The 18,494-nt window shown below is 36.9% G+C and overlaps 1 protein-coding gene across 1 annotated transcript; it reads left to right on the top strand.

Moving 5' to 3' along the window:
- The first annotated feature begins 1,624 nt into the window (after positions 1-1,624).
- RASSF9 (Ras association domain family member 9) lies at positions 1,625-17,292 on the top strand. The gene is made up of 2 exons (XM_072398722.1): positions 1,625-1,859; positions 13,552-17,292. The coding sequence occupies exon 2, from the start codon at positions 13,568-13,570 to the stop codon at positions 14,738-14,740; it is 1,173 nt and encodes a 390-aa protein (XP_072254823.1). The 5' UTR covers positions 1,625-1,859; positions 13,552-13,567; the 3' UTR covers positions 14,741-17,292.
- Positions 17,293-18,494: the final 1,202 nt, after the last annotated feature.

The following is an 18,494-nucleotide window of genomic DNA, read 5'->3' as shown; positions in this document are numbered from 1 at the left end:
TAAAGTCACCATTGTTCCACAATTTAATTTTATGAATGCAGAGGATAACAATCATTCATCAAACAAAACTAATCTGCCAATGGCTGCCAGCGCTTTATAGCTTCTCTGCTCCCATTCACCAGTGCCTGTTGTAGCGTTAAGCTAGGCTGACTTGCTGCTGGTGTGTATTTGTGTGATTTACTGGTGCTGACCGTTGCCTGTTTTTGACCCTGTGAATCTATGCTGCCTAGACTGACATGTTGCCTGTGACCTCGACTTTTCTTGTGTCTTGTTCTTGTGTACCTTGTCTGCTAGACTGATTACCTGTATACCTGCTCTGTATTCTGGACTTGTTTCTGTTGGAATCTTGCTAGTGCTTTATCTGTGTGCTCCTGGTCCTCTGCCAGCCCGTTCCCAGACACCATCCCTTTAGGGAAATCGAGTGCTGGGAAACACAGCCAGCCATCCAAGGCTGAGTGGGTGCTTGCTATAGGTAAGGAGTGCAGCGTTAGATTGGGGGTCTGGCAAGTACTGTTGCTTGGCCGGGCCTTATGGTCTTACAGAGAATTTGAACACGCTGGCATTTATTATTGTAATGGCTATTTTCCTTACAGATTTAGATAAAGGAAATTAAAATGTTTATAGAACAATATTGGGGTTTAAATCTTGTTAAAAATTTCCTATTATTAATAATTCTCAAAATTTACTGGATCTGATGCACCAAAGTAGAAGTGATGAATCAAATGTGGAAATGTATTTTTGTAAAATGTCCAAAAATGTTCTTTCTCAAATATTTTGTGAAAATGAATTGCAAGTTTTCATAGGTCCTCTTTTGAATATACAATTCTTGTATTAGTGTTCTTGCAGATAACTAATATAAAGCCCAGTCCTGACATATTACCATAAGGCGGTTTAATCATAGGGCCCTGCCAGCCAGCTTTTGCTTGTGAAAAATCACCTCACAAAATCATCTCACACATTTTCAGTGGGGACAAGCAATTCTGTCACTTAAAAGCAAACAGACCACCAGTATCACTGCAACATAGGTACAGAGCATAGCCAGGAGAAAGTCTCTAAGGACCTCTTATTCTATCTTTTCACTGAGAATTCTGCAGTTAAAGTGAAGAAGGGAACATGCGACATATAACAATAAAAACTGGACAAATACACATTTATTGCCATTACATTCCTCATTAATTTGCAACTGAATTAAGCGTTAATTATTACATAGAAATGCCTATCATACATTGTGCCTTAAGAAAGATCTAGAGAATTTTTTTAGCCCAAATGCAAGAAATTGAAATGCACTAAGTTTAGTTGGCTATTGAGACCAGCCATAAAAATATTATATATAGAAATTGCATACTACTGTAGCTATTACTTTATTTTGCATTCCGTGATATTTTTGTTCAGCTGTCTAGCTGGTAGTGCCAGAAGTGCTGAACACAAAATGACTCCTTGGTACTTATACATTTTAAATGAGAACCCTGTGGAGAAAGTACAGTCACCATTTGGATTCACAAGCTAATATCTCCTTGACTCTGCAGCTGGGAAGATTTCCAAAGGTGTAACAGGAACACTAGTTCAAAAGCAGCTGAAGTTGCTTAACTTCCTCATATTCTACTTGGTTAACTTTGTAACAAGGGGCAGTGATTATATTAACTTCAAGCAGCAACAAGTTATAGCACTGTTCTCTAATTCTACTCACTTCAATATGGATCTGGAGGGCAAGCAATTAGACAAGACAGAAAACTTGGAAACAAAATTGAAGCTTTTTTTATGAGTTAAAAGCACCATTAAAGTCTTTTTAACAAGAGAAAACTGATCAGTGATTTTTTGTTTCATGATTTCAGGCTCTTCACTCATGCACTGAACTAAAGGTAAGTGTCATTCATCATTTAAACAGATCTAGAATATTATAATTGTTAGAACGACCTCTTTCACTGATAGTAATATATATGCAAAATGTATTTTCATCTTACATAGGGTGTGTATTGAAAATAAAATTTGCAGTAAATAATAACTTTGGTAGCTAAAAATTAATACACAGTAGTTATTGAACTGATTTTATAAGTACATTGCTGTCAAAAAATTTTTATAACATTTAATATGTACATAATACCTCTGTCCTTTAACCATATCTGATTTATTAGAACTTTCAAGTTTATAAGTTTCCTAAGAAATGTGTGCCCGGTATGCTAATGTTTAGAAATGTTTGAGCTGACTTGCAGTCTTGTAATAGTGCCCCTCTCTCTAGTCTAAAATAGACATCACAAGATTTAGTAATTGGTGGGGTTATCGGATCAATTCACAGTAGTTGCGCTGTCCGTATGGATTTATGTGGCTTTCACATATTGCATATTATTGCTAAATTATTATTATTATCCTAATGGTCCATTTAAATAGTGCATAATGCTGTACATTAGGCACCGAACTATTCACATTAGCCATAAATACCCTTATTATTAATAATTTTAAAAATTATACATTGGGTCAGCTGCCTTAGTTCCCCTTGTTGCTGCCATAAAAAAAGTAGCTTGAACAGCTTGCCAGACCTATAGGAGATAAATAAGTTATTGGGAGCTGACATTTTTTAATAATGCCATCTGCAATTTTGGACATGAAGGTATTTCATGCCTAAAAAATTGCTAAACAAAAGAATTTACATATTCTAAACAGGCAGTAAAAAGACCTTAAAACAAGTACTCATGTATCTTATGAGCTATAAGCATTGTGGAAAATTTGTCCACACAGGTATTTCCATGCTGTTGGAAAATGACTTCAGATTCTATAGGGGTTAATATTAATGGGGTGAACTGCCTGTTCACTACAACAAATGTTGTTAGTGTCACTTTTTTGCCTGATTGCCACTTGTACAAATAGCAATATTATTCAACACTGTAGTGCCAATTTCCATAGTTATAAATTGTCAATGAGTCTGATCTCCACTTTATAATGAGCTCATATGCTGCTTTAAGACATGGGATTGGAGAAATCAATAGAGAACCACAAAGAACATAAACACCCTGGTTCTGTAGGTCACATACCACTATTGTAAAAAATTGCAATTTTCGCTGAAACTAGTGGCAAACAGTTACTCCCTTCAACTAAATGCAGCTTCTGGTCACAAGTTTAAAGATGTTAGCATACTTATATTCTTCACTTCTATGAGCCTGATCGACAGGAAACAAATATGATCTTACTTTTAAAATATGTTGTTTTGAAAGTGTTGATCCATTTTCTGAAAGTAGGGAAAAGTAGGGAAAAAAAAGGTGAAGGACCTGTTACTGTTCTGGAGACAGATAGGTCACCTAGCCCATATAAGTCTATGGGACCTTACTATACACCCACAGGCAGTGGAATGCAGAAGAAGCCCATTGCAGTAGAACCTCGGTGGACTGCCAGAACTATGGGAACATACAGCGGAGGAGGGAGAGGGTGGCTTAGATCAGCACAGCGGGAGGGTTGAATGTGAGTGAAAAAACATTCTATAAATGTACAGAGTTGTGAAATCCCTTGTCCTTGCTGACTACTATTATGTTAACCTGCTAAATTATATTCAGTGGAGTTACAAAACTGATCACTGAGTTATGGTACTACACACAGTCAGGGTAGAATTGCCAGGGAGTTTAAAAAGCTTACATGGTAAGCGGTGCCTGCTGCGTCCTCCAGCGATGCCTGGCATCTTCTTTACCTGACAATGCCAGCTGGGCATCTGTGTAACCTGGCGATGCCCGGCTGGCATCTGCGGACCCGGCATGTAAACCTTGGGGACGCAAGGCCAGAGGAAGAAGATGCTGGTCAAACATCTGCGTGCGGACACGCTGCTTGGGCTACTGTGCGGATGAGAGGTGGAACCAGGCTGGAAATTTAAAATACTAAGTATTTTAAAATGTACCACTTTAACATTTAAAAATACTTAATATTCATACCACCAGGGAGGTTAAAACAGGATAATTTAATAAGGCATTGCATCAAACTATCAGTTCAACTATGAATGCCTTCATAATTGTATAAAATACAAAGTTTAAAAATAAATGTTCTTTTGTTAAAATATTCATTTAAAAATTTAGCTCTGCCACAATTATGAAGCATTAAGACTGGCAACACGATAAATGTCACTGCAGCACAAACTAGTCCAACAAGTAAGGGCAGCATTTTCTAGGGAAAGAAAAAGACTGTTGTTTAAAGTTAGTAAAAGAATGAGTTCACGTAGGTTAAATAAATGTATTTCCCACAAGAACAAAGAAGTGGTTTCAAGCATACCACACACAGAAAAGGCTATATACTGTATACATAACTGACAAATGGGTAAATGAGTAATGTATAAGTAAATCCAAAGATTTTAACATAAATAATAACAAAAGGAGAAAGTGAGTTTACAAATCTCTCCTTGGAAAAGCACTCTATATATAACCTAGAGGGGGTATAAAAGGAAAGAAACTTTTTTCAATGTTGAAGATAGGATTTTTTTTCCACTTTGAAAGTTTCTGAAATACAGAACCATTGTCCTAAACCCTGACAAATCTGGTGTTTGTGAAGGTGTGTATGTATGTGAGTGTGTGGATATACATTTGGGTTTGAGTATAGGAGTGTATAAATGAGAGTGTGTGTTGCTGAAATGTCTCAGGATACTCCTGTGCTATAAATAGAAGGGATGCTGTTCACTATACTTCTAACCCTTGCACAATGTATGTTGCATACTACCTCTGACCTTTGTGCATTACATACCTTTAACTCCTGTACTTTATTCGTTGAGCTTTTTATTACTTTTTCTCCTGACCCTCACACTCTGTAGTAGTGTAGTAAATACATAGGGCCTGATTTATAAACGCTCCCCAAGACTGGTGAAAAAAGAATATCATGGGTTAATATGGGTGGTCCAGGAAACCAGGTCTGGTGTTGTTTGTGAAGTGCAGGTCTCTTTAGAAAAGTGCAACAGCTTGCAGAGAGCCTAAGATTTTGGAGAAGTGTATTTGTTGCATCTGGAATTTTTTTTAGATCACATGGGAAAGGGGTACTTTTAAGTGGAACAAATGGGTATGAGGTCTGATACCATGGGGATGTAAAGAAGAGAAAGGCTGAAATATTTTAGGACTTGTATGTGACTACATCTGTTTCACTTCATGTTTTAGATGAGTAAGCTTTAACCAGAAATAAAAAAAAAGCTTTGCTCTTATATTACAATATAAATATAGTATAATTTATTGGAAGCTTGAGAACAGGCACACCTTTTGTAAGGTTTAAGATTTTGGACTATATATTGGCTTTTCTTCAACTGAAAAAATAGATAAAACTTATAATTGGCTGTATTTAGGGATTTCAACACCTGCTCCCCTTAAACAGTGTTCTTCTTTTCCATTAAAGCAGACATCTTCCTTTAGATGGATCAGGTTTTTCCCTTTGACCTGCTTAAATATAATTCAAAATAAAACTCTGGGAATATATTTTCTAAGACGACCGATATACTTTGGAGTACCACTGTATCAATTTATTTTTCAAATGTTACAGCTGGCTTGTGAACTTTATGTTCATGAAAAAAAGAAACAATTTCTGGGTAAAATAGGAGAATAACAGATTTTTGGTGTCAGGGTGTCTGGGAAAAAGAACATCAGCAGTTTTTGATGCCTATTTAAAATGTAACATTACTAAAGTGATAGTTGGTAAGAAAATGATATGCCTTTCATACAGAGCTGAACACGCTTAGTGATCATGGCAACAAAGGGATAGGCATTATGAAAGTATGAGGAAGTACAATAATAAACGAAAGAAAGTAAATAAACTTCAATTCCTTCACAGACTTTTCTCCTCAGTGTGAATGTGCAAAATAAAAATGATTTATTCATAGTTTTTATTGGATGAGCTATCACCATGCAGTTTGAAAAATTTGTTTCTGCCTTAAGCAAATTTATTCAGTTTCTTTTTCTTCTACAGATCGAATATTTTTCCTATGCAGTAAATTGATTTAATGAAAAGGCAAAGTATCTAATATTATAAAAGACTCTCAATGCATCAACATAATTTCAGAAAGTCCAGACCTTTATACTCCAGCTCAAGTTAAATAAAAAGATTAACAAATGATATATTTATGGATGAGTGCTAACACGTTGGGGTCATTTGTAACCCACATAATTTGAAGAAGATTATAAAATGTAAGCATAGCTGCCTGTCTGAATCAGATCAGGTCATTTATTAAAAACTTGGATTGAACAGCCAGGCAATCTTCTTACATTTTATTAATTGATATAGTGAATATATGTAATTTTACATAGAGAATACAAGTCTGAATGTTAAAATAAACTTTACTTGTGAATACCAGGAGTGAATTAAGCCATTGCAGACAGTGGACAATAAAAGTCATGCTTTGCTGCAGATCCCTGCAGAGTCCCAGCTATTTTCCTTTGCAGAACTGTAAACTATCACACTTGCTGCTGTAGCTGCAGGGGCTGCATGGTCTTTTCTCTGCCCCTGGCTGACTTGTCCAGCATCTTCATAAAGTATTATTTTATGCATACATTTGATAGTATAATAGTGCATTTTTTATCACAATGTATGGCTTTCAAAAATAACCCAAGCGAGCGTGGTCACGCAATGGCGGCATGGGCTTGCAATTTCTCGGAGCTCTGTGCCATCGACAGGATTTTTTAGACTCTGGTCACACTGAAGAAGCCTCATACCGAGTCATTTCACATGTCCCAGCGCCGGAAGACACAGTGGTCCGTGAGGGCGCAAAAAAGCAGAAATCTGAGGCAGTTTTTTGCATCGATGGCTAAATCTCCGTAAGCACCTGCCGAAGCCAAGATGGCGTTGCAGCGTGTCACAACTGCCGACAGGCAGAGCTAAGTTAGTGCATCCCTGGGCAGCACAGACTCTACTGCAAGATTTGAAGAAAGCCCTGATCCCTGCCTGCTCACCCCGCTTATACAGAAGGCAGGCACATCCTCTGACATGAATGAACAGGTTCCAGCCTGCTCACACGTGCAGCTGGAAGCCATATTGAGTAAGCTCCCTTCCAAAGATGACCTTATTGCCCTAGCAACTAGAATTGAAAGCTCCCTAAAAAGACAGCTGGAATCTTTACAACAACTGGTGTCAGTGGACACTTAAGTATCAGTGCTATAATCTGGTTCTGAGGCGATTGCAACTTAACTACAGGCCTTGGAAGAGGCGACATCCCATATGCAAGCTCAACTCACCTTACTTTTCTTACGCATGGAAGACAACGAAAATAGAAATTGTAGGAATAATGTGTGGATCATGGACACTCCTAAGGCAACAAAGGTGCTGATTTAAGGGCAATCGTCACCGCAATTCTAAACCTGTACCTCGATCGCCCTCCAAACACAGCCATATAGATGGACAGGGTCCACAGGGTAAGCAGGGCACTTGCTATACCGGGAACCCCTCCAAGAGATGTACTGTGCAGAATCCATTTTTACAATAATAAAGAGGAAGTAATGCGGCAAGCATGGAGTCACATCGCAATAAATTTTATTGGAGCTCAAATACAGATTTTGCAGGATCTTTCCAGCCATACCCTGGGAATGAGGCATGTAGTTTGCCCATTATTGGATGCCATGTCAGGTCAAATGTCAGGTGGCGTTTTTACAGGAGAAACACTTTGGATATGACCAGATTCAGAAACTGACAGGTCGCCATTTTCACATGGTATATCATAGCACCTCAGCAGACTCCAAATCCAAGGGTGTCAGTATCCTCTTGCATAAGTCTGTGCAATGGTCTCTTATCACATATCAAGCCGACCCAGAAGGTAGATACTTCCTAGTGAAAGGATTGATTGGTGTTCAAAAATTCACCTTTGTGAATGTGTACTGTCCTAATACTAACCAGATTACTTTTTTGGAAACTATCCTTGAATTATTAGATTTCACTGAAGGCACTTAAATTATGGGAGGGGACTTTATTATAGCTCTTTCACCTGCACTAGATGTGTTTAAAGGTACTCCAGCAATGTCCTTTGCTGCCCTTCGCAGAGTCAAACGATTATTGCATTCCCATCAGCTCGTAGACATCTGGTGGATCTTGCATTCATCAGAGGAAAATTATACGTTCTACTCGGCAATGCATAAATCGTACTCTCGGATTGATTTTTTCTTAGTTCAACATCACGCGGTTCCTATAGTCATGTCATCTACCATTGGGGTGATCTCTATATCAGATCATGCACCTGTTTCTATAGTGCTGCAGGCAGCACCTGTTATCCCCAAAATGTACTCTTGGAAGTTGAAAACATACTCTTGGAAGTTGAACGAATCACCTTCGGAGTCTCCTAGGGTGCTTGATAGTATTGAATCAGAACTTTTTTGAGTTGAATAATTTATCGGTGGCTAACCCTATGTCTTTGTAGGAGGCACGTAAGTGCTACGTTAGAGGTCTTTTTGTTCAGCAAGGCCATAGATGTAAGAAGGAAAGGAAAGCCAAACTGACCCAATTATTTTCAGAGTTACATAGCTTGGAGGTAACACATAACCAACATCAGACCCCAGACACTGAATAGCAGATTACACTTACTAGGGAACGAATCAAAGAAAATTTGCCATTTCAAAATGAAATATTTGATCACTAAGTGCAAGGGGTTTTACAACGAACACTCAAACAAATGTGGTAAAGCACTAGCCAGAGCATTAAGGGAAAAGAGAGCCAGGGCGTTTATTCCAAGTTGTGAGGACGCTATCCCAAGTGAGTTAATAACTAGACCACCTATTTTTCAGGTGGAAACAAAATCTTTAAAGTATCCAGATCTTAGGCAGAACCCCCTTATTTTTGCCTTAGTTCAACAAGTAACAGAGGCAGTACGAGAACGAGAAGTAAGCCAGGGAAAGTCCAAGAGAAACATATCTTATAGGCACCAACAGGCAATTTCCTCACTACAAAAAAATGAGAAAATAGTGATCAAACCATCAGACAAAGGTGGGAATGTGGTTATCCAAAATAGAGAGGATCTTGAATAGTCAACATCCTAAATTGGCTACTTTTATGTACTTCCAAAGGTGTATAAAAATTTGGAAAACCCTCCGGGCCGTCCGATTGTTTCCGGAATAGGCAGCATTTCTTCGGAAGCCATCCAATTTGTGGATGAGTATCCCAGACCATTTGTTCAGGGATTACCTTCGTACCTAAAAAACAACCTTGATTTTTCGAAGGTTGTGGAAGATCTAAATCTACCAGCAGATGCTACATTAGTAACCATAGATGAAGAGGCTCTGTACTTAAGTAAACCGCACAATTTAAGTATACAAACAGTTAGCAAGTTTCTATCTGAGACTAGTATGGACCTGCAGAAAGAAAATGAATTTGTAATATCGTTGTTAGAATATGTACTTACCCATGTGTTTTTGATTGATGACAAAACCTACCTCCAGGTGCAGGGGGTTGCGATGGGGACACTATGTGCTCCCACCTAGGCCAACCTGTACCTTGGGGGATGGGAGAAGGAAATATTTTCTGATGAGTCCTTGTCTATGTATACACGCCATATACTGCTTTGGCACAGATACATAGACGATGTTCTCTTGATTTGGCTGGGATCGTGAATTGCGTTTACAAAGCAATCCTTTAAACTTGAAATTCACTATGCAATGCAGTGGTACATCCATTCCATTTCTGGATTTGGAAATCAGCATGGATTCAAAAAGATGCTTAACATCTAAGCTCTATAGAAAACCAACGGCAGGAAACACCATATTAAAAGCAAATAGTGCACATCCTGTACCCCTGAAAAACGGTATACCATATTCACAATATTTAAGAATCGGGAGAAATTGTACATTGGAAAACGATTTTGAAACTGCAGCAAAAGATTTACGTGAAAGATTACTGGAAAGGGGGTACAGTAGAAATGCTCTGAAAAAAGCCTACCATAAAGCTAAGGGACAGAAACTCTCAGAATTAATATTTAAAAAGAAACATTTGAAGAGTTAACAGGATATACCTCAAATTATAACCAAATATTCCACACAACATCAAGAAATAGCAAATATATGTAAAAAACTGTGGCTCATTCTGCTATCAGACCCACATCTGAGCAAATTTGTGGGCAGCTACCCAAGCTTTGGATATAGGAAGCTGCCATCTTTACGGGATAAATTAGTTCACAGCCATTTTAATGAGACTATGGTTCAAAGGAATTTGGAGCCTATTATAGGCATTTTTGCCTGTGAAACATGCCGCCAATGTAGGTGGATCCATTCAGGGAAAGATCCGTTTGGTATTCCCATCAAAATAAAACAAAGAGTCACATGCAAATCTATTGGTATCATATACTTAGTATTTTGTAGCTGTCATAGGTTTTATGTCGGTAAGACCAAGTGACAGTTCAATAAACGCATATACAAACATGTCTATTTGGTGAGAAGTGGGAGGATCACAACCCCCCTTAGTCACCATATGGGGGTATACCATAATTTTAACATAGATTTGATGAGATTTATAGCCTTGGAAATGGTTCCACTCAAACCCAGAGGAGAAGATTATGATGGGCGGAACTCGTTCTGGCCACGAGGGACACCGCCTCCACCAGCGGGAATCCATCAGTAGATAGGAGGAGAGGGGAAGACAGGTCATACACTGGTGCAGTCTCTTTGGAAGGTTGGATCCGATTCCACACAAATTGAACATTGATCTTTGTAAGTACTGATAGACTTTATAGCTATTGGAACCTAATGGAGGATAATGCTATGATTGAAAGTATTTATGGAAGAATAGGATTGATGAAGGTTGATTTTGCTATCTGTTCAGGTTCTTTTTGTTTATATATAGGAGATTGTATTGAAAGATAGCTTGAATGGGGGTAGAAGTACCTTCAAATATGTGCCTCTTAAACAGGTGCCTATAAGGATTAGATAGTATGGTGTTTCAGTACCTGATGAGATTAGTTTTGGATGATGCCTGTTTAATTGAAAGGGATAAAAGGAGAACCTGTAATGTGTATTTAGCCATTGGCACAAGGAAGGCTAAACTCTGTGGTGAAATAGAACCTATGACACATTTTGATTTGTTCTCTTTTTTTCAAGTGACCAGAAATAGGAGGGAGATTAAAAAGGAATGAACCTTACAGGATGAGTGCACACCTGGTTTGAGGTATTTCTTTATCTGTATCCCAAATTTAGACAATATGAATATCCCACCCTTCCCTTCTTTTCTTCCTCCTATTAGTTGGTATTTCTCTTCCTTTGTCCTATATATATAATTTGAAAATGTTAAAAGTAACTGGTGTTTGCATTACTGGTGGGTTATTACTTGAATTCTGGAGATACTTTTTGTTACAAGATTGGATGTCATGCTATGTTTTTTGTATATTCCAAATGTCTCTTTCTGTATGCTTACCTGGTTGATGAAATTAAAATAAAATAAAAAAAAAAAATAACCCCAAAAAAGTGTCCAGTATGCTTGCAAGCAAATGTCCAGTGTGTTTGTACTGATGGTATTACTGATGTCTATTAGACATCCCTTTAATGGTTACTTTTAAAATGTTCAACATTTTATTACTGAATATAAATCTCTATTTGTACAAAGACAAAACATTGAAATGTTTACATCTAGGCATTTATGTAACAAGGTTGTAAAGAATACTTTTCCAAAACAATACTCAGTGATGCTTAATCATCCTTTCCTCAATGGCCTATACAGTAAAAAAACGTTGGACTACACCACATTATGACATATCTTTCCTGTTTATAGACACAGTGGAATCTTTATCTAATAAAGTGAATGTGACTTTCAATAAACAATCTCTGGTGGTAAATCACTCATTTAAAATCCATGCACCTGGAAGATTCACATGCAGAAAATATTTGCTAAATGTCAGATTCACTGCTTTGTTAACATACCTCCATACAAGTAAACACCTTATAATCATGTATGCCTTGCCATTACTTTTAGCACCATTTGAATTATTTCATTAACAAATCAGTTAGATAATGGACTTTAGATAATGGATAAATGTATCATTATCAGATTTGTATATTCAGCAGTGCAGAAGTTTAAGTTTCTTTGAGTTGAATACAAGATAAACATTGGCAATATAGTAGCTTTTATGGTACACCAGTTGACTCATTTTTCTCACGCCCAAAACATGTCTGTATTTGTCAGCTTTAAATGTATTGTATTGTATAGTATTTGTTCTCATATTATATTATCCTATCATATTATGTTATCCTAGGACACAGATTTAACAAGAATGCAAAAATACAGGGAACATAAAAAAAGAAAAATATGCATGACTTGGAATTTGGCTTTTATAAATGTAAATGTAAAACATGTAAAGGCAATTTGTGTTCACTAGATGCATAAAAATAGGATTGTCCCAGGGCTGGTAACACTGAATTCCTGGTGTCTTTTACTCCCACATGTGTATCATAACATACACTGATGTATTACCATTTTGGCTGCCCTGGCTTTCCCCTGTTCTGCAACGTGTATAAAGTTCAAAAAGTCCAATTTAATGATGTTGAACCAAGGTCTACTTATTACTTTTTTATGCTTGTGTGATTGAATCCCTGGTCGTTCATACAAAAACTAAATAAAAAATGTAAAATAAACAGTATTTCTGTTTGCAAATTACAGCTTCAGCAAATGCATGATATGCAACTCTTTTAACTCTTCAAGCACCCTTTTATGTCCTTGTCTTATTCTGCTGCTTAGCTCTGATATCACAAGCAATAGTACTGATTTTGACTGTATGAACAAATTTTATGAAAAAAAAAAACATGCTACACATGGTACACTGACAAATGCATGTAACTAATTGTATTATACAGAAAATAATTTTATACATATGTATAGTCTTTTTAAAGCAATTTCAATCCTGGGAATTACACTGTTCTCAGTAACTAACTATTTGCCAAAGATACCATTTTATCCTGGACTACCTGCGAATTGATGTCTTTGCCTACTAGGTAAGTCACTGATTGGCTAAACGGCACTCCACACTTTATGATAGATTTAACCAGCAGCATGACAATTATAAAACATCCAAAGTACCTGTACTGTTTTAGGCAAAGATAAACTACTTACACAATGCATGATGTGGCTCATATCTACCACCACAAATAAAAGTCTATCTGTGAAAAGTCTGTCATTATTATCCTATTTTCTGTCATTATTATCTGTCATTATAACACAGAAACTCCCTTTATATGTACTAATAGTACTACAGGAGTCAGTTGTGTTCTCATTACATCTTGATGTGGTGCCATGTGAAACAAGCACTGACACTGTTTAGCAGTGCACTGTTTGTTGCATGACCCTTTCTGTATTGTAAGACCACAGTACCTAACTTAAAGGATCACAGTTTGATCTTTCTTCTACCTGTAAAACACATTCAGGAAAAAAGAGCTATGTGAACTCCCTTTCCGATTAAGGTTTTGATACTGTCATGCTAATTACCATGTTTTAAAGCTGCCTTGTAATGAATGAGTTATACCTGGTTGTTCTACAAATGTAAATGATATTTTTAATATAACTTGAGTTGTGAGTGCAGATTAACTGCTTAATAAATAGACCCAGTATTTGTTCTGAATGAACCTAACTTTTTGAAATTTACCTTCCTAGGTAATCAAATGAAAATATGGAACCTGGATCCGAGCATATTGTTGTATGGGTTGGCCAGGAAGAAAAGTTAATTTATGGATTAACAAGGGATACCAGTAGTGCGGATGTTGTACAAGCTCTTCTTGAAGAACAACAACAAACTATAAAGGGTAAAAGCCAGTTGGGTAATCCTAAAGAATATTATATCACTGAAAAATGGAGAGGATTCCAATGCACATTACCACCTAATACAAAAATGTTAAAGCTTTGGAAGTCATGGGGTGCAGAAAAAGTTAACGTAAACTTTTTTCTTGTAAAATCTGAGCTCCTGCAGCCTTGTGGTATATGGAATAATGCTGAATATCATAAACACACAATCTATCCTCATCGCAGTACAGCATCTGTTATTAAATCTTTTCCACTGAATAAACAGAAGAGCATTGTAAGGAAGACATTTAGAAAATTATCAAAGATGAAAAAGGGCATGGATCTTGATCAGGAAACAAAAAGCATAAACAAACTTGTTCAAGTAATCGCTTCTCAGGATCTCACGATTAAAAAACAAATAAACAGAATGCAAGAGCTGGATGAGCAGTTTGAGGAATACAAAACATACCTACAGCTGGACAAAGAAGCCATAGATGAACACTCGGCTCACTACAGCCACTTGAAAGATGATATGCTTAAACAGCAGAGCTGCATGTCTTTGCTAGAAACAGAGAATTTAAAATATAATATAGATGATACAAAGAGTCCTTACTTGCATACAGAGATATTTTCCAATGAAATTAAACAAATTCTTCCAATTCCCATATGTCAATGTGAAGACTCGAGTGCTGGCGAGCAAAATTTAAAGGAAAGTTGGGAAATGTGTATGTTGCAAAATCTTAGACAAACTGTGGATGAAACTCTACAAGTGGGAGTAAAATTACATTTACTCTTAAGCTACATTCAAGAGGAAATCAACTATCATGATTCTGTTTTACTCAGACAGAAAAGAGAACATGACCTGTTAAAACAAGAACTGAAATTATTAAACAAATCAAACAGTTTGGAGACCTATAACTTTCAACATCCATATAGCATATCTTCAAGTGAAGAGCTAAGAAATATCACTGCCGCCATGTCTATTATGGGTATTCAAAATGATACAGATTCTGATACAGGAATTAGTTCTATTTATAGCCAAAGCTCTGATCTGGTTCATTGACTTCCAAAAATACTCCTTCCATATCATAAGCAAAAAAATAAAATAAATAAAATTTTATACATGATCTACCAAGAGTAGATGTAAAAGTAAAAGAAGTAGAAATAGAAACTAGAATAAAATCTGATTTTTTTTCTGGTTGTACAAAATTTAATATTTACTAATATTCATTGTTGTTTTTCCATTTACAGTCCTGTTGTGGTTGATACCATAAACAATAAGAATACGCTCCTAAGAACAATGAAATGACATTAATATACCTGTAAAAATTATTTTTTTCAAATTATTGAATATCTATCATTAGTCACTTTCAACTGAACCTGTCACATTGGTTGAAAGGTTGTTTTGTCTTCCCAAAATACAGGTCTTGTCATTCCTTACTACACTGTACGAACAGGTTGGTTCAACAAATTTCATACCTCCTGGTCTTGGACAGTCAGCATCTACAGTCTCACATGTCATGGTAATTGGATTAATATGTTCCTGCTGTCTGAATATTAATGTCTGAACCTGGAAAACTGTGAGGCATCATCAATATCATCAAGAAAAAACAATTCCATGAATATTCTAACTACAACTAGATAGAATTAACACTAAAACTATGTCCTGCCAATTATGTGTCTGCTTCCAGCTATTGTTTCTTTGGATAATGCTCCTGTTCATCAATCTATGTGGCTCCAGATCACTTAATCACTTCATAATTACCTTGATGGGAACAAAAGGTTTGATTTAGGACTAGTTCATATGGGCCTTTGTAAAGTGAGACTGTTGCTATTTTACCACTGTGACCTTGGCTGCCAGAATCTCATATATGCAACAATCATGTTGGTTCACCAAATGTTCACCAACTGCCCATCAAAAGTTCTTCTAAATACTGATTTATTCCTGATGAGCAAAGTGATGGATAGTGCCGAAAGCTGATCTGTGGCTGGAAGGCTTTTGACAGATTTGAAACAATGGAACTCCTGGAAACTTTAAAGCTGCAAATGTAAGGCTGATCTCCAACCTTACCTTCAGTCTCTGTATAGAAACCGCTCCTATACCAAAACTGCACTTTGTTTCCTGGATTAAGAACATCTAGCATCATCTAGCTTTGTCCTTCCATGGCCCACACCTTTGATCAATTGGATTACAGATCTTTCAATTATGGAGGTTCAGCATGTACATCACCATTCTGACCCTTACCAACAGCCGTCCTCTAATTTAAATATTGCATTACCAGCTCTAAAAGCATGCATGTGATAAAAGCAATTTTTCTTTTGTAATTTCATTAGTATTTTGATGAGGGGTGAGGAAAGGATCAAAGCAAGGCAAAATATTAGCAGAATAAACTTCATCTTTAATTTTTGTCCGAGTAACATTTTCTTACTTTATTAGCAACTCTTGGGCCAGACAGGTGGATGTTTTCATTTCTATGAAAGGTTACAAACTACCTGTAATATTGCTTTTGGGGGAAAAAAACTAGGCATTTTAGAAAACCTTTACTAATTACTACACTTTACCCTGGGTAAAGTGTTGCCAGCAATCTCTTCCTATACTACTCATGCTTTATCCACTTTTATATGCCAAACACTCCTGCTTGTATAGCACTCAAGCCTTTAAGTTTTCAAATCACAATTGCACCTGCAAAACTCACTCCCTATTTTTTTTTTTCTTATTTACTACTATTTCGTGTCTTGCTTGCGGGATTTTCCCTCTCTGTCTCCAACTCTTTTCTGAAATGCAGTTTCAATTACACCCCGCAATGTCATCACTGAATAGATAACCCTTTCTAGAACAAAATGTAGCTTTATTTTTCTGAACTCCAGGCAAAGCATTAAAACAAATGAATAAATCATGCATGGAAACTATTTTACCTTCCGTTGATTTGTTTTTTTGTTCAGCCAGTACTGAAATTAACACAGCACAACACAACTGTGTCTGGAAGGGCAGAAGATCAGAACAGACTTCTGAGCTCATCTCTCTGTCATTCCACATTCTACTTTCATCAGCAAGTTTTTAGCAGTGTAGTACAGCTTTTTATTACATTATTAGACAGTATTTATATAGCGTCAACATATTACGTACCACTGTATATGAACTAGGGGTTGCAAATGACAGATACAAACAACGAAACAGGAGGAGAGGACCCTGCTCAGAAAAGCTTACTCCTTTTTCTGCTATTTCCCTTGTACTATGTGGTTTCCTCTTTGCAGCAGAGCTCATTTTAAACCAAATAGAGCTATTCTGTTGTTTTAATAAATTAGATTTAAGGAAGTAAATTTCAATTTACCAAAATAGAACTCCAGCCAAAAAGAACAGGATACACATAACCTGCCATTAATAGGTAAAATACTGTAAAGGTATTAATTTCCTTTAGAACCCCTATTAGTTTACTTCATAGAGAACCTCTCAGGCACCCTCTTACAAGCATTGCTTCTTTCTCAATCTTTTTTTTTTTGGTTTGGTCCCCAAATAAAATTTTAGTTAAAATAATAAATATTAAAAAGCAAAGAGTGCTACTTGTCTACCTGCTGTTTTCTGTGGCCAAGTTTTTTGTAATACACTACTACCCCTATTACTACCACCATTAGCATCACCAATTCTCCCACCAGCACCACTACTACTTACACCACCAAAAGCAGCTGCAGAGGTAATACAGTGAACAGTGCCACTTTCAGTGCTCTCCTCCTCTGTACTTTTCTCTTCAAGTTCCTTTTCATTTATTGAATGTTGCCAGTGATCAAAAACTGTGTTTCACAGTTACTTGTATCATTTTCCTGAGAGACACTAGCACTGCCTGCAAACAGAAGAGGTGATTGAGAAGCTGCCCTACAGGAAGAGTGGTATAGATAAAGTGGAGGTATCCTGGCTCCAGGTAAATTTATCATATTTACTGTTTTAGTTTCCCTGCTGTGAGTGAGATAATAAGCCTGATTTATTAAAGCTCTCCAAAGCTGGAGAGAATACAATTTCATCTGGTGAAGCTGGGTGATCCAGAAAACCTAAAATGGATCTGGTCTAGGATTCGAATTATTTGCTAGCACATTGCAAATTACTTTGAAGAAATCTATTCCAGGTTTGCTGGATCACCCTGCTTCATTGATGAAAGTGTATCCTCTCCAGCCTTGGAGAGCTTTAATAAATCAGGGCCAATAAATAAGCCAGCCAGTCTACAAGGGGTAAAGCTTAGCTGGGAGAAGTCTGCTTCTTGTGAACAGTCAATTTGGATAGCACTGAACCTACAAAAGTAAGTATTAGAGGGGTGGATATGTGTGGCCCTCTTCAATAAACTGGACTTCCAGATTCTAAATAGACTTCCCATTGGCAGATTTACACAACACAGGGCTCACATTCTGTGTAAAGGACCCTCTCTTCTAATAACGGTCTTTGCCACTATTAGGTGCAAATGGCTCTTGTTTTTGCCAAACCTGATTCAAGAGGGCCTTTTTTTATATGAAGCTGGGGAACACAGGTTTGCTACCTATATTTTCTATTAAATGATCTGTTTTTCTATAAAATTATGCTCATTTCTAGAAATCAGCAACAGCGTGGTCAGTCCACAAAAGTTTCACATGCACCCTACTGAGTCAGACGTGTAGCTCTACACACTTGAGCAAACACCTAAACTAGAATATGTTTGACCTCCGCAGGTAGACTACTACTTACAGCCAGAGATCAAGAGTTCTTCTCTGTATTATGCTGGCAAGAGATAGGTTTTTCTAATTCAGATGTGGCTGTTTTATAAAATAAAAAAGCACTGTACAGTACTGTATGA

The sequence above is a fragment of the Pyxicephalus adspersus genome, chromosome 2 (assembly GCF_032062135.1).
Source record: "Pyxicephalus adspersus chromosome 2, UCB_Pads_2.0, whole genome shotgun sequence".
NCBI lineage: Eukaryota > Metazoa > Chordata > Amphibia > Anura > Pyxicephalidae > Pyxicephalus > Pyxicephalus adspersus.
The sequence above is the reverse complement of the archived record's forward strand: the minus strand, read 5'-3'. Positions and strand labels throughout refer to the sequence as shown.